Below are 16,020 nucleotides of genomic sequence, written 5' to 3'. Positions count from 1 at the left end.
GGCGGGAACTGGTGCGTCCGCCGACTCACCGCAATCGTTTTATTACATCCTTCGCCGCCTTTAACACTATTAAAATACAAATTCGAAGGTGTTTATATGTTATTCGATTATTTACAATCGATTGACATATCGTACTTGCATCAAATGCTCGCATCGGTTCGCGGACTACTTTGTTGACGCGTAGATGCGGCACAGCAATCGGTGGAGGGGGGATATTGAATGGGCTGCGGATTCCAAGTCTGTCGCGCCGGCCGGCACAATTCACCCAATTCTTCCTATCGTAAACTCACAACCGACAGCTCACGCACTCTATACCACAAAATTACAACCACTGCCGGTGCCAGATCCGTGGGCATGCAAAATGACAATGTCCCAAACCCTACGGCCAATTCCATCACTTTTTCAAGTCAGTTTCATTAGTAGTCAAAATCACCATCATAATAATTATTCACGCCTGACGTTTCATTTTTGCATTGCAATCACTGTACTTTTTATGTTCTTCATTCATAAGAAGATACCACTTACAAAGATTCCAAATGTGTTTACCTAATTTTAGTAGTCAAGTAGTATTAATTTGGTAGCAAATGTGGACAGTACAATATCAATATAATAATTACACTGAATACAAATAATATTTTTTTGTTGTCCACATGAGTACCAGGTTGGTGATATAAGTATGATGAGAGATATATGAACCTACAATTTTAGGTGGCTTGCGAACCACCAGGTAAGTGAATATGAAGGAGATAAATATAATTCTATTGCACCCATCATCCTGCTCAATAGCCACCCTATCCTAGTAAATAATTACACTTAGCCTATTAGTAAAGACTTGAAAGCATTCGGTATAGTATCTATCTTAAAGTTCAAGTGAGCTCATCAAAATAATAATGAGAAATGGATGAAATACATAAAAGGAAGCGAGTATATTATTTTGAAAACAAATCTTTTCCAGGTTATTATGGTTCAAATTCAATCCTGGATGAATTGGCAGAGAGAATAATTTCCTGGAGAGAATAAGCACTTTGCAAAGACATGTATGTTTGCTGGTGGGCCTCTAGTTGAGAATTAATATTGAGTACCGGTATTCAAATATTAAGTATTCATTTGCCAAAAAAGTGTGTATAGATCTGATGGTTTGTTTGTGATTATAAGATCACACATAGGATAGGAAGCTATATGGCATGGCCTCAATTTAGAAGTAGACAAAAATTTCAATTTTGTCAAAATACAATAAAACATAATTATAATAAGAAGTGCTTTCCAATTTTAAAGTATAAGGAGCAATATAATAATTACTATTGAGAAGTTGATTTTTCTAGTTATGAATAGTAATATTAATAACTTTCATCTGAGTTACTGCAAGAAGAAAATTGGAAACTTTCCTTGTTCCATTACTTCGCCTTCGTAATCATGATTTCTTTATATTAATATTGGAAATTCGAGTGAAGTACACAACATGGAATTCTGTATATTAATATTGGAAATTGGAGTGAAGTACACAACATGGAATTATATCACTTTAATCTATAAGTAATGTTATAGATCTATTCCCAATTTATTCAAATCTGACTTTCCTTGTACAATTTTCATTTTCAGTTGTTTGAAAATACCTTTATTTTCAGCGTTTATCAAGACATGATCGATAAAGAATCACCCATAGATTTTATTAACACTAGCTTGTGTACTGTATTTCTTCTACTGTACTTCAATAATGTATAGTGTAAAAGTAACAGGAACAGAATGATATCACAAGGCAATTGATAGTTTAAATTTACAGTTATACAAAATTTTCCAAACATTATTATCTCTAATTAGCATAGTTGAAGCCAATACTGTTGAAGGGAAGCTCAAGATAATTTTATTTCACTGTAAATTCCAATTCCCATCAATTAAGAAATTCCAACAATTGCGTTTCCGCATGAATGATATTCACATACTATTTAATTCTAAATATACCACATTACGCAGAGAAGCATAATCTTATCTATTGATTGGAGAAAGTCACATACATATAGGCCTATTTGTGGACTACGGTATTCAAGATAAGGTTATTCACCTTTTGCTGGAGAATCTCTTCAAATCAAATGAACAGTTCAACTGTAGAAGTTGAATTTGATGGCAAATATTATCAATTCCATGACTCAATTCGAATGGCCTCTGTATAATCTAATTTCGGTAACATACTTTCCATATATTATTTAGTTTCAGATAACAAGTCCAAAGGACAGCACAATACCACACCAGATAATGGCATAAAGCCCTGTTATGTTCAAGAATTCTCTCGCATTCCTGAGGCTATGACGTATTTGGAATAGGACATGGCTGAAATTTATATTATCAATGAAATACAATCAAGGATTTTCTCATCCCAATATATAGTCCGAGTTTTTTTAAAACTTCTCTTTGATATACATTCTTGGAGAAAAACTTCCCAAAAATCAATTAGTTGGCCTGTTGGCCGATAATTCATACTATCTGTAAACTTAAATTACTCAACCATGGCATGAGTATGGAGTAGTGAATTTAGATAAGACAAAACGTTTAAAAAGCACAGCCAAAATAGACATAATTCACACAGGAAGTACTGGTAGTATACAGTGGAAATAAGCCAACAATCATTCTGCTCATTTCACTAAACTCAAAAATGATACAGTTGCTTGCGTCACTGCGAGATAAGTAATCTGTTTTCTAAGTTAACAATGATTACATTCAACCATGGACTTCATATTCGCTCTCCTCTTATCAGAAGACTGAATTGGACAACGTCAAGGTTCAATAGCTAAACATTTCGTACTCAGCATTAAACAGATTCAATACGAAAAATTGCTTCAAAAATTGAGGAGATAAACGACCACTTATGTCACTTTCATAGTTTGATTGATTCAATTCTATATTTTTTCATTGAAATGAATGTGCAGAAAGAATGAGAGTGTGAGAGTTAGGGCCATATGCACCAACTATGTTCAACTCTTAACTAAGATCACATCAAGGTATATTATATGATCGCATTATTTATTATTTATTTATTAGAGCAAACAATACAATAGTCGGGAAAGAAAAAAACAGGCTATTGCCCAAAACTTCTTCAATTTCCTAATTTTGTCTTAAATTGTACAAATATTATGTAGGTTATGTCCATTTCAATTTATACACCAAATTATCAATCTGAATATACAAATCAGAATAAAACAAACAATTTCAAATTTAGATAGATTGATAATAAAACTTCTGTATTATGTGTTTTATTCACGAACAGCTTATGTATCTCCCTTCAAACCGAGTTGGTGCTTATGGGCAGAAGTACGATTCATAGAGCGTTGGATTATTACCTCGTTTTATAAAAAGTGTCTTAAAGATTTTCTTAGTTTCCAGTGCAATATAAAAAAAAATTAGCTGCGGATTTGCGTCTTCTCGTTTACTAGACCAGAAATACATTTTCCACCACACTTGAGCACAAAAGTAACTCGTTGATTCATTCTCTTATCTCCTCTTCTACTTGCTGTTTTTTCTCTCTCTAGCATCATCATTCACCAGCTCTCATTCCTTTTGATATATACTACCAGCGACAAGCTGAAAATCTCCCACGAACATTGTGTGTGAGCTTCTTTGCTTCACTTAAAAATTATAAAGAGAGAACACACATCATATTTATGTTAGAGTCTTGTAAACTTATTATTATTACATCCAGAATACAGTTTACTACTTGATCATTGGACAGAAATTACAGTCCGCAACAAAATAAGCTTCTGACAACTTATTTAAAGTTGGCGGACAGATTTTATTTATTAGTGAACGGTGGAACTTGTTCTTAGTTGCTGTCATTCTAAATGAAGCCTGCAACATCCCAACAAACAGTTTGAACATGAGTGAAATAATCTCTGAAAAATTAGTTGAAAAATAATTCTATACACTGTAGTACAATATTTTAGGAAAAAACTTTTTTATATAAAATACAATAACAACTAGTTTCGGAATGTTGAATCCATTATCAAGTTTTTCTTCAAATAATCTCTGAAAACTTACTTCAAGTTTTCTATATTTCAGTTTGAAAAAACTCCATTAAATCGAAAAATTATAATATTTCATTATCTGAGAAGAAATAACTTAATGAATTGCCAATAATTGGCTGAATTATTAATTTGACATATTTTTCAACTAACGTTTCCATCTATTCAAAAATATTTGGAACCAAATAGATCCATGGTTCCAATAGAATATGTTTGAAACTAATTCTCGGAAATCTGTATTTCAGAAATAGTTTGATCATTGTGTACGATGGGATAATGACCCTACCCATACTTGGAAATATATTCATTGTATAAAGCCTCTTGTGAACTCTCTCTTTCACTGCTCTTGTCTTCAGTTCTTCTGTTGAAATGGTGAAAGTTCATAGATTGAAATAAACACGCCCTTATTGTTAATTTTCTGTTGGAAGAAGATTTATTTCAGTGTAAGGACAAGCAGCCTTATAGTTTATAGATAAGAATATGCACTCCCTCATTGTTAATTTTCAGTTTCAAGAAGATTTATTCCTGTAGAAGGACAGGCAACCTTTTCTTGTAAGCTTTTTCTGAAATATTTCTAAGAATTCTCCAGAGTTCATCCACCTAGCAATCGTTCACTCCTCAAGCGTTTCTATTCTAATTGTTTGGCAATGGTTTGTTGGGAGAATTTCCAGAAAATGCACAAAACTGCCTATTATTGAAATAGGGCTCAGTATTCTAAACTAGTCAGCCATGTAGAATTTTGACCTGACTGTCCATATGTGACGACGCCAGTCCCCGGACCTCTTTGTTTACTGGTATGCATTGACTTTCTCGACCATTATAATGTACTGCACTTCCTCCAAGGACACATGTCTTGTAGCTCAGTTGTATTCTTTTGAATTCGCTGCGCTGAATTGGTCGTTAAAAGCTTTCGTCTTTTCACATAAATGTCTTTATGCTATAGAATAACTACGGCTATAGAATTTTTAGGAATAGACAACAGAATATTTTAACAAAATAGTTGAAAAGGACAGGAAACAGGACTTATTGCTTATCAACTTTTCTGTAATTCAATGTGCATCACGCTTTTGGGATCCTTTTTACCGGTGACATTTCTTAGAGTATTTCGGATAGTATTGATATCAACCTCCCTAAATGGAACATACTTATAAAGTTAAACTTGCTTCATAATCTTCACTTCTTGTAATATGAGCATAATTATAAAGTTGAAATCTTGGGGGCTATCCATTGCCGAATCGGCGGCGAATAAAAACAGTAAATTTTGAGAAATCTTTCTTCAAGATATTGTTCATTTCTTGACACATATTTGGTCTCTCAGAATATTAATTCTAGGGAAGTTCATTCGATTTTAACTTAAATAATACGGTTTATTGTCGTTTCTAATTCATTTATTTATTAGTTCAAGATACACAAATATTTATTTAAATAGTTTGGGATGACCAACAGGCACAGCCCAAAGCTGTTCCTCCCCAAATTTTGATTCATATACTATTCCAGAGAAGAAGGCTACGTTTTCCACTTTATGAAATTTCTGTTCAATTTACTGAGCAGACATTAATGTGTTTTTTTTTTGAGAATTTACACATTTCAAAATGCGTTTGCAGTGTTTGACATGAGGACTCCTCAGTGGTCGATAGCTGCGGTGTGGCGGTCTTTCAGTGTTCAAACAGCTATTGCCAGCCAAGCCCCTGCCTGTTTATTTGTCGATCTGGATTGTTCAAGAGAAAGCAGGTAGAGCGAACGAACAACTGATAAGGAGGCAAGCAGCTTGTCGGGTAATGATATCCTTGTCTCGGGGGCAGCAGCAGAGCAACACTGCTTCAATAGAAGCGGCCGATTATGAACACACAACTTATCATATTTTATGAGCCAACAAGTTATGTGTGTTATTTATCAGACTGTTGTTATTAGTAACGCTGTTTCTTCTTCGCCTACTCCCACTCCCTCCCCCTCCATCGTACATTCCGATCGACATTGCCGATCTGATTAGAAAGTGCTCGTTACCAGTTACCAGTTACCAAAGAACAGTTCTGCTCTCCCTTGACTTGTCGTTGGAGGTGAAAATGAGATTTTTTCCGGAACAGCGAAATCGATAACTGTGAGGTGATAGCTCGTTCACCTATCTAACCGATTCATTGAGATCGTGCTAACGGCCTGTTAAACTGATTATGCCGTAGTAGTTGGAATAGATTAAAAACAGTTATGGAAATCATTGTTCACTAGAAGACTCTATACCTAAACCATAGAATGGAAAACGTAATCCTCTAGTGGAATGAATATTATCAACTTATCACAAGCTGAACGGATGATTTTATTCATTCGGGTTTTCCCGAAAAGTCACAGAACAACATCTTATCAAGAGACTCCATATTTGAAAAAAATTATCAGCTTTTTTCTCCATTGATAAGTTTTCCCGAAAAGTATAAGATTCTAAATATGATTAGATTTTTTTAAATTGAATTGAATTTTTATTGCCAAAAATCACATACGAATACTTGTACAATACAATCATTAGAGTATGCAATATACAATTGCCTACAAATAGACATTGATTTAACTTGCACAACATTTATTATTTACAATGTAGCCAAATATTCAGCACTGCCAATATAAGATTCCTTGTGTGTTGGCAGTGGGTTGTGAGATTATTCATAAAGTTTGAATATTTCAATGAATTAGCTGCTATAACATATTTCTGTCTGTTTTTAGGAAACATTGACATGAAATGAATAAAATATAAAATTCTCATTCAATTTAAGAAAAATATGTAAAGAAAATTTGAAATATCTATGAATATTGTTTAAACTATTTTCATGGTTAAGAAATATGTCATTTTCTCCGAAATTCAAAAGATAAGAAACTGAATTAGAATTGTGAATTATCTTTTCAAATTTGGAGCAAACAAAAGCAATATTTCAATTTTAGAATTAATACAAAATATGTTGAGTTTCTATACTTTGAGAACAGTCCAATTCAGGTATTTTAGACAAAAATGATTGATACGATTCTCAAAACAAAGCCAAGACGTTTATTCAAATCCATAGTCAATTCATGACTTTTTGAAACGATTTTAAACCATAGAAAAGATGAGCGTAAGTCAAACTATTTGTTTGCCTCTGCTTAAACACTTTCCAAGTATCATGTGAGGCAACAATCCTGGTCACATTGGAATATTATAATAGAGTCATCAAGTGTAGCCACTTGGAATCATTGCATAGCACTTGGCACCAGCAAAACATAAACATCTCTTGCATTCTGGAACTATATTTATGCTCAGTCGCAGTGGGTAGGCCTACTGGGTACTTGTCGCTTTTCAAAAAGCTACAACCGGTGCTCTCTTAATTAATGAGCCCTTCACTTGCCACTACTTGACAACTGCGTACCTCCTCTACCTTCTCACCCCTCACACTACAAAACCTCGACCGTGTTTAGCCCCCTCTTCCACCCTTTAATCATCCCCTGCCAATCATCTCTCTCACTCACACAACCACATTTTTTGTGCACACCGTAATTAATTTTTAATAAATCTCATTCATCAATCGGCCATCACTCACCGATCGGTAACGTTTCCTACAAACGATAGCTCACGTGCACTCTCGCTCTCTCTCACACAATCTCTCTAGCTCACGTGTACTCACTCTCTCTCTTTCTCTCAACTCTTTCCATCTCACAGTCTCCACAATATGGTTCATAAATGCCCTCTGGTTTGTTTTCCCATCCTTCACTACTGCAACCTATCAACTGTACGCAATTTCCAAAGTTCTAAGCCTTTCAATTACTCAAAACAACCTGCTTCCCAACTCAATCTTGAACATTCCATTCATTGCAGATAAGGTACCATTAACTCCAAACTTATGTGAGTGCGAAAGAGGTGTTGAATGATGTTAGTTTAAAAAATAGCTAATGTTCATAACTACTTGATTTGTAAAAGCAATGTTATTTTTAAAAGCTCGTTGATGAAATGGCTCTTCAGCATAGGCTGGATTGGAGCTGAGAGGCTAATTCACTCACCTTACACCTAGCAAGAGTAAATGCATTGGGGAATAACTTTATACATTAATATTTCGAAATGCTAAATTCATTTATACACTCATACCTTGCGTTCAAGTATTTAGAGTTTCAAAACATAATAGTGGCTTATAAAACAATAAATTACCTGCGGTTTTTGGGTCCTCTTGCTCTCCCACTCTAGATATCAAGCTACACCCAACACTATACTATGTTATCACTTATAATTCACCTACTGTTATCTGAATCTTAGTTGTGTAAATTTAATTACACGTATTGTAATTTATAGTGAATATAATACCATAATTATAACTACTTATTGAATAATACTGCTTGCAGGAACTGTCCCCCAATCTCAGACGCATAGTCTTACTGGGGGAATTCCACTCAACCAATATGTTCTTTCTACTGTTTTTGTAAAAATGTGATTCTTATTTTGTTGAATTTCAAATATATATATGTACATGTATTGTATGCCAAGTGGAAATAAACGAATTGAATTGAACTATTCCTGTTTTTCTTTTTTACAGGATCCAGTCCACGAGTTCATGAAGAGAGTCTCTCTAGGATTCACGGCTGGCGTTTTTGGGTTGTTGGCCAATATACCTTTCGATGTTGCCAAGAGCCGAATTCAGGGTCCTCAGCCCGTTAAAGGAGAAATCATAATAATATTATAATACATAACGTTTCAATATCGTACTAAAAAAACATTAGCTCCTGAAACGCTAAGGACCGGTTGCAAAACAGCCGGTTAAAAGAAGGTGTTTTTGAAAAGACGGCGTCTCTGGATTTCGTGGAGATAATCACGGTTAAAATTTAGCCGGCTGTTAAATGTTAGTGCAACCGGCACTAAGTATGACTGTATTGGAATTCATGAAATTCAAACTCGAACTCAATCAAACCCCTATTTATCTCATCAATGAAGAAATATGGAAATATTAGCATTTATACAATACAAATATTCAACTGTAATACGTAAGCTCTTCGTGATATTATTATAGTGGATGATCAACGATTTTATGTTACACTTAATATGTCTCAATTGCATGCTCTTTGTTCCGTTTATCGAATATTGATCAATTATCTTTTGAAAAAAATATCTATAGTTATGAGTATGGGATAAAGTACATCGGATACACATGCTTCTGAGGTCAATCAAATCTTATTCATTCAGGGCAATTCATTCAATTAAACTGAATAATAATATAATCTTGGATCTGAGAAAAATGTGATACAAAATTTGTTTTGCTCTCAATCTTACGGGAAACTAAATACATACACTGTATACGAAAAGTGATTCGTTTCCATTTTTTTCAACTTCAAACCAATGAAAAATCTTCCCTAGAAAAACAGGAAATTTTGACAAGCCTACATAACTGATTCCCCTCTGTTATCTCTGATTAGCAACAATGTTTGTTTTCCATTTGAGAGCTCTAATTGGTTGGTTTTATATAAAGATGTTCCCTTTTCAACCTTTCTTCCCTGTTTTATGCAATTTTTTATTAAAACTTGATCAAACACTCTGTATCATAACAAGCCAGGAGAGCCTTTTACCTTGATTGTAGGTTATTGGAAATAAAATTTTTTGTTATTAGTTGTATGAAACACTTTGAAACATAACATGGAATTCTAAGTCATTAAAAATTACATATTAGAAGGTCATTGATCTTTGGAATACATTCAACTACCTGGTAAATGGATATTCATGTATTAATTCCATTGAGTGGTGGTGGAATCCACAATTATTCAACTGAGTGAACTTGGAAGGAAAGTCCATTCCTATTCAATTGATACAGTAACAGTTTATAAATAGAATCATTCCTAGAACTTCTAAATCCGCCTAGCCAACAGTTATTCAGAATTATCTACTTTCAAATGTATTGAGTGTGGTAAAAGTCAGCTCTTTCAAATTGGGAATGGTCTATTGTTGGATGAGGTAGGCATAAGTAGAAAGGTCAATGAACTATTGAAATACATTTTCAGGAGAAGTCTTTGCAAATGCATAACTGTACTCATGAGAAGAGAGTGTGTGTGTACTGTATAACGACAGAATAATGACTAGAAAATTACTCGATTATGTACCCAATATAATAATATAGGATATATTATACTTTGAGTTTGGTTTATTTTTTTAGTGTGACTCAAAAGGCAGGATTTTCATTTGTCCGACTGAGGGTGGGTTTGGTGCTCATGGCTTAGGCAAATGTACTAGAAACTGTGAAATTTTTCAAGAAACAATTCTATTGAGATCATTTCCATAGCAACAAAACTGACATTTTAATATACAATGTTGTAAATATTTGAGTAATGAATTGAAAATAATGAAATGGATAGTATTCATTCAGTGGTAGACTATCAATATGATTTTATTGGAAAAATGTATAAGCCTGATAAAATTCGGTGTTCCAATCAACGAGCCAAAATTGAGGACTTAATGAAACTCCAGAAATACATCCAGGGTAAAAAAGCAGTGGAGTTTTACAAAGATATTCCAAAATGAAACGCAACCATGGCTGCTGATTGAGAGACAACAATGAATATTGGTAAAATTTGATACTTCTTATCTGTAATACATTTTTAAACCTATTTCTATTATTCACCTTCCAAATAATGAGCAATTTATATTGCAATAAATTTTTTCTTACAGAACTGTATGAATTTCAATTAATTTTTTCTAATTTGGAGGAGAAAGGGAACAGGTCATTAACGAAAAATCATATATGAATCCAGAATGATATTACATTTTTCAGATATTGAAATTAAATTTGTTGTCTTAAAAGAGTCTGCACCCTAATGACAAAAAACAATCTTGAAATTATCAATACTTTCATCTGTATTCAGTTTTTTCTCCCCTGAAACATGTCATTAACGAAAAATCATATATAAATCCAGAATGATATTGCATTTTTCAGATATTGAAATTAAAATTGTTGTCTTAAAAGAGTTTGCACCCTAATGACAAAAAACAATCTTGAAATTATCAATACTTTCATCTGTATTCAGTTTTTTCTCCCCTGAAACATGTCATTAACGAAAAATCATATATAAATCCAGAATGAAGTTGCATTTTTCAGATATTGGAATTAAAATTATTGTCTTAAAAGAGTTTGCACCCTAATGACAAAAAAAAACTTGGAATTATCAATACTTATATCTGTATTAAGTTTTTTCTCTCTCCTGAAAAATTCTGATTTTTGACATGTTCCCTTTCTCTTCAGACCAATTCAAATAATATAATAAATATAACTGTAATGTACAGTAGATGTGTAAAAAAATATATATACTCCCAGTTTATAAACTGATAAATGGAAATCTCAGATATCTCATATCTAAAATGATATTTATATAGAATGGGAATGAAGGTTAATTGAAGAATAAGGATGTTGAACCCAGTGACCATAATGATAAAAATGTACATGAGCAACCGCATCATGTTAGATGGTTCAACATAAGACATAAGAATAGACAGATGATACATTCTAATTGTTTTGTAATAGCAGTATCATCATCTTCATTTATCAAATCATGTAACAAACTTCGATTTCATATGCTGAGCATACTTTGTCCAAGGGCAGACATGATGGCAAAATGCCTAAAAAAATGTGTACTATTTAGTACGTACGGTACATGAATGATATGCCAGACATACGAATTTGAATTCAAGAGTGCGTTATCTTTCTCAAGGGTTTCATTCAGTCGATAACTGCATGAATGGGATGGAAGGTGGCCTTCTATCACTGTTGTTAGCATATGTAAATGCTAATACATCCTCAATTATCGACTGTCTAGTGAACGTTTTTTTAGCAAAAAGTTAAGAAAAAATGTCGCCAAGGCTGTATAAAAGTGTCGAAGTAAATTCTCTATCGTTTCTTTATGTACATGTATAAAAGTGTACTATACCATATTCACACATACGCAAGAGAGTGTCTTCTAGTGGAGGTTGTAATGGCGAAACAAGGCGATTCACACGATAAAAATCCGTCAAGATGTGTCGACGCTCGACAAAAAGAAACTACCACATATTAACGCTAGTATTCACACATGTGCGATCCTTGTGCGTGCTTATTATTGCCGGACCGGAAACAAAAAATAAATAGTCGTAAGCCTGTTTCCGTTTGGAATCGCTGACAAAAAATGAATACAGGAATGATATTTCAACCTTCAATAAATGTTGAAAAATATGCACTGTAAACGATCTAGAAAATAGGAGTTTAATATCAGACTGGAATGCGTCAATGTAGCAAAATACGATATTGGAGGTGATTTGAAATTTGAACTTGCCTAGAGATTTAATGAATTATTAAAATATAGCTTTGTCACTGAAATGCAAGAAACCTAGAAATGAATTGTTTGGGTTCAATTAAGTAAAGCCCGTCAATAAAGTAGTTCAATAACCGATTTGCTGATTAATTTGCTGATCCATTTATTGTTTAAAAAAATAAGTTATTAGAAATAATTCTATTCTCTTTTAAATAAGATTCAATTCTAAATATTATAATTTCAACAAGAATGCCCTTGCACATTTCTATTGAAATATTCTTTAACTTATATGCAGCACGGTAGAGATCGTAAATACACAATACATTAGTCCATTATAAAGGACATTAGTCATAATAATCTTGGGAAAACAGTAGAATCATAATAAAATGTTCTTCTTTTTTCGGAAAAAATTGTTAGCCTATATTGTGAAGTATTATTTTTTATCTCATAAGACCCAGTTACCATACAAATAATATTTGAATTCAGATAATACCAAAAATGTTGCCCTTTAAAGAAATCATCATCTAGCCATGATAAATAGTATTTTAAGTCATAATCTATATATATAAAAGCGGAATGGCACTCACTGACTGACTGACTGACTCACTCGCAGAACTAAAAATCTACCGGACCAAAAACGTTCAAATTTGGTAGGTATGCTCAATTTTGGCCCTTTAGAGGCGCACTAAGAGATCTTTTGGCGATATTTTAACTTAAGGCGATATTTTAACTTTACTAGCCGTCAGGCTCGCTTCGCTCGCCATATCCGTTTAGCCAGACGTTTAGTCTGGACCCCCGACTGGATCGTCTTAACATATGATAGAAATATAACATAACATTTCAAATTTGGTAGGTGTGTTCAGTTGGCCATTTAGAGGCGCAATAAGAACGGATTTGGAAAAATTTCCAAAGATACGCCCAAAATCTGCGTTTTCTCAGCTTTATCGAGAACAAATAAACAGAAAATGTTCAAATTTTCTACAGAAGCTCAGCTGGGGTGCAATAATGTTGTGTTAGAAGGAATTTGAAATAACGCCAAAGATACGCCCAAAATTAGCGTTTTCTCAGCTTTTCTGCGTTTCCTCAACTTTTTCAATAATTGATGAAAATATATTTAAAAAATTCAGTACACAGGTTTAGCTGAGGTGGAAGAATTTTGTTCGCCAAAGATACGCCGATATAGTAAAGTGTTTTTCGAGATCAAATTGACATAATACGTTCAAATTCGGTACAGAGGTTCCGCTGAGGTCTACATACAGGCGAGCGAAGCGAGCCCGCTGATCTCATTTTTGGACGATCCAGTCGGGGGTCCAGGGGGCGGAGCCCCCTGGCTACACTCATATGGCGAGCGAAGCGAGTCTGACGGCTAGTATTATATATAATTGTAATTTCTTTACAAAAAAGGAACATTTTATTGATTTTTCAAATTCAAATTCCATTAAACTCTTCAAGTCGTTGTAGTTTGTAAAACTCCTTGCAGACCAAACAACAGTTGTAGGTAAGTTAACGCTGAACAAGATTAGATAAGAGAACTCTACAAGTGCAGCAGTAAAAACGATAATAATTCTATTCCACAAAAGAATTGTCTGGATCTGGAAGGTCATTGTAACAAAGATGAAGTAAAAGCGCCCAAGTTCTTATTTTTATAGTTTTCGTGACAGTAATTTGTTGTTTGAATTCAGTGTACAGCGCCAGATAGCTAACCAACAATCACAGAGAGGATAACAAACTCAAATAGTTGAAAAGCCACAAAAACAAAAGTATACCCTAGAACTGAATGATTATGTAATTCTCCAACCGTGAAGTTTACGCTAGTTAATTCTTTTCATTCATAATTGTAGCAGACATAGCTGGCCACTAGCATCACTCTCCTTCTATAATTTATTCTTCCTGATTGATCGTTTACTTACTCATTCTTTCTCACTCTAACTTACCTAGTGATGAACTACAAAGTTTGTAAATAATCATTGCTGAGTAAGCCTTACTGATAATAGAGTTTAATTAGCAGGAAGCGCTGTAATGGCTAATTTAATCATCCCGCCCATTTCTCACGCAAGGCTCCATATTACAATTCTGCTTCATTTTGTTTACCTTAAGTAGGCTTTAATAATAAAGCCTTTCAACCCTTTAAAACTGCCAGCAATGATTGGTCATCAATTTCATATAGGCTACACTCCAAAGCCTGTATATAAAATAATGAGTATGGTCAATTATTTAGCAAATAAATGCAGAATAATAGCCTACTAAATTTATTAATGCTCCTGTAATTATTCTAATAATGATATAGAAATATTTAAAATTACCAGAAATAAAATAATTGAACGCTTTTAAAATAAAAAGTAGCCTAATGCTGAGCTGAGATATCAGTGGGCTTAAATCAATTTTCAATAAACATTCCGCGATCATAAACATCTGATTGCAAAATTCTAAGTGGAATTGTAAATAACTCACTATTTTTATAACCATGGTGACAATAAACTAATAGCAGTTTGTTTTCATGTGATGCTCTGAATATTAACATGTAAATGGTTCATGGTTCGTCAACATTGTAAACTACTCACTCACATTAGTAACATTGGATTTGTGATTAAAAAATTCTTCCAAGCGATGATGTACCAAATTGAGAATTATTATTTATCATTTGAATCATTTCGAAAGAAAAACTCATTTCAATACTCTACTGTGATTCGAAGTATAAACTAATGTATAATTTGGATATCTAAAGGAGGATAACTGCTGTCAAAATCTGTAGATTATTAGATAAAACTGCCTCTCTGTTAAATAAACTTTTACATTCCACAATAAAAAAAAAACAGATAAAAGTTATTCTGGATAATAAAGAACTACTCACCTAATTTATTGACTCAAAACTCAATCACTTGTAAGCACCTCTAAATAAAGTTTTTTTCGTGATATATTAAACGTATCTTTCAAATCTTTATAGAACACTTTTATGATAATGGTATTATCTTCTGAAACTAACATTATTAATAATTTAAGAAAGGACTGGTATCGGCGTAGAACTAAATATTTTGAAATAGTTTGACACAAAATAGTCTGACATCTATCACTTCAACTCTGACATTGTAAAAAATTCCATTGTTGACTTCAATGAGTGTAGAAGTCCCTGAGAGAAATAATAATGTTATTTTGTCAATCAACTTCTTATGAATTATAAAATAAAAAAATATCAAGAAAATTTAAAATCAAATGTTTAATATTTTTTCAATGGGCAAATTCATTTTAAAAATATTTTTCATATTTTTATATTTATCAAAGGAGGAAGGCGACTTCCGCCATTTTAAAAATACCGCTTGTGCATAATTTTCAACAATACTTACAATGGGAGTAAATTTCAATTTTAAATTTTTTCAATTTTTGAATTATTTACTTAATAAAATTATGAAATTAATTCCATAAAACAATTTTAACATAAAAATGTATTTTTGATAGATTGATTAATACTAAAGTTCATCAGCTGGTTTTACAACAAACTTTTTTGCTTTTTGAACTGGTCGTTCTCAAAGGAGAAATTAATGCTTATGCGCACAACGCATTCGTGAAGTAGACCTAGTTCAAAAAGAAATCATGAATCTCATAAAAGGTTTATAATTGCAAAAATCTAGTATTTAATCAATGTAATTCTCTTATCATTTCGAATTGAGAATAAAGTTATCTATCATTGTTGACAAAACGTCAACCGGAGCAATGACGGGTATTGGCGCATGCGCATTACGAAGCA

General features: G+C 33.1%; 1 protein-coding gene across 1 annotated transcript; it reads left to right on the top strand.

Annotated features, from left to right (window-relative positions):
* Positions 1-54: 54 nt before the first annotated feature.
* Positions 55-8,695, top strand: LOC120351645. Its single transcript, XM_039429549.1, has 2 exons — positions 55-406; positions 8,549-8,695. The coding sequence occupies exons 1-2, from the start codon at positions 185-187 to the stop codon at positions 8,693-8,695; spliced, it is 369 nt and encodes a 122-aa protein (XP_039285483.1). The 5' UTR covers positions 55-184.
* The last annotated feature ends 7,325 nt before the right edge of the window (positions 8,696-16,020 follow it).

The sequence above is a fragment of the Nilaparvata lugens genome, chromosome 5, assembly GCF_014356525.2.
Source record: "Nilaparvata lugens isolate BPH chromosome 5, ASM1435652v1, whole genome shotgun sequence".
NCBI classification, from domain to species: Eukaryota; Metazoa; Arthropoda; class Insecta; order Hemiptera; family Delphacidae; genus Nilaparvata; species Nilaparvata lugens.
The sequence above is the reverse complement of the archived record's forward strand: the minus strand, read 5'-3'. Positions and strand labels throughout refer to the sequence as shown.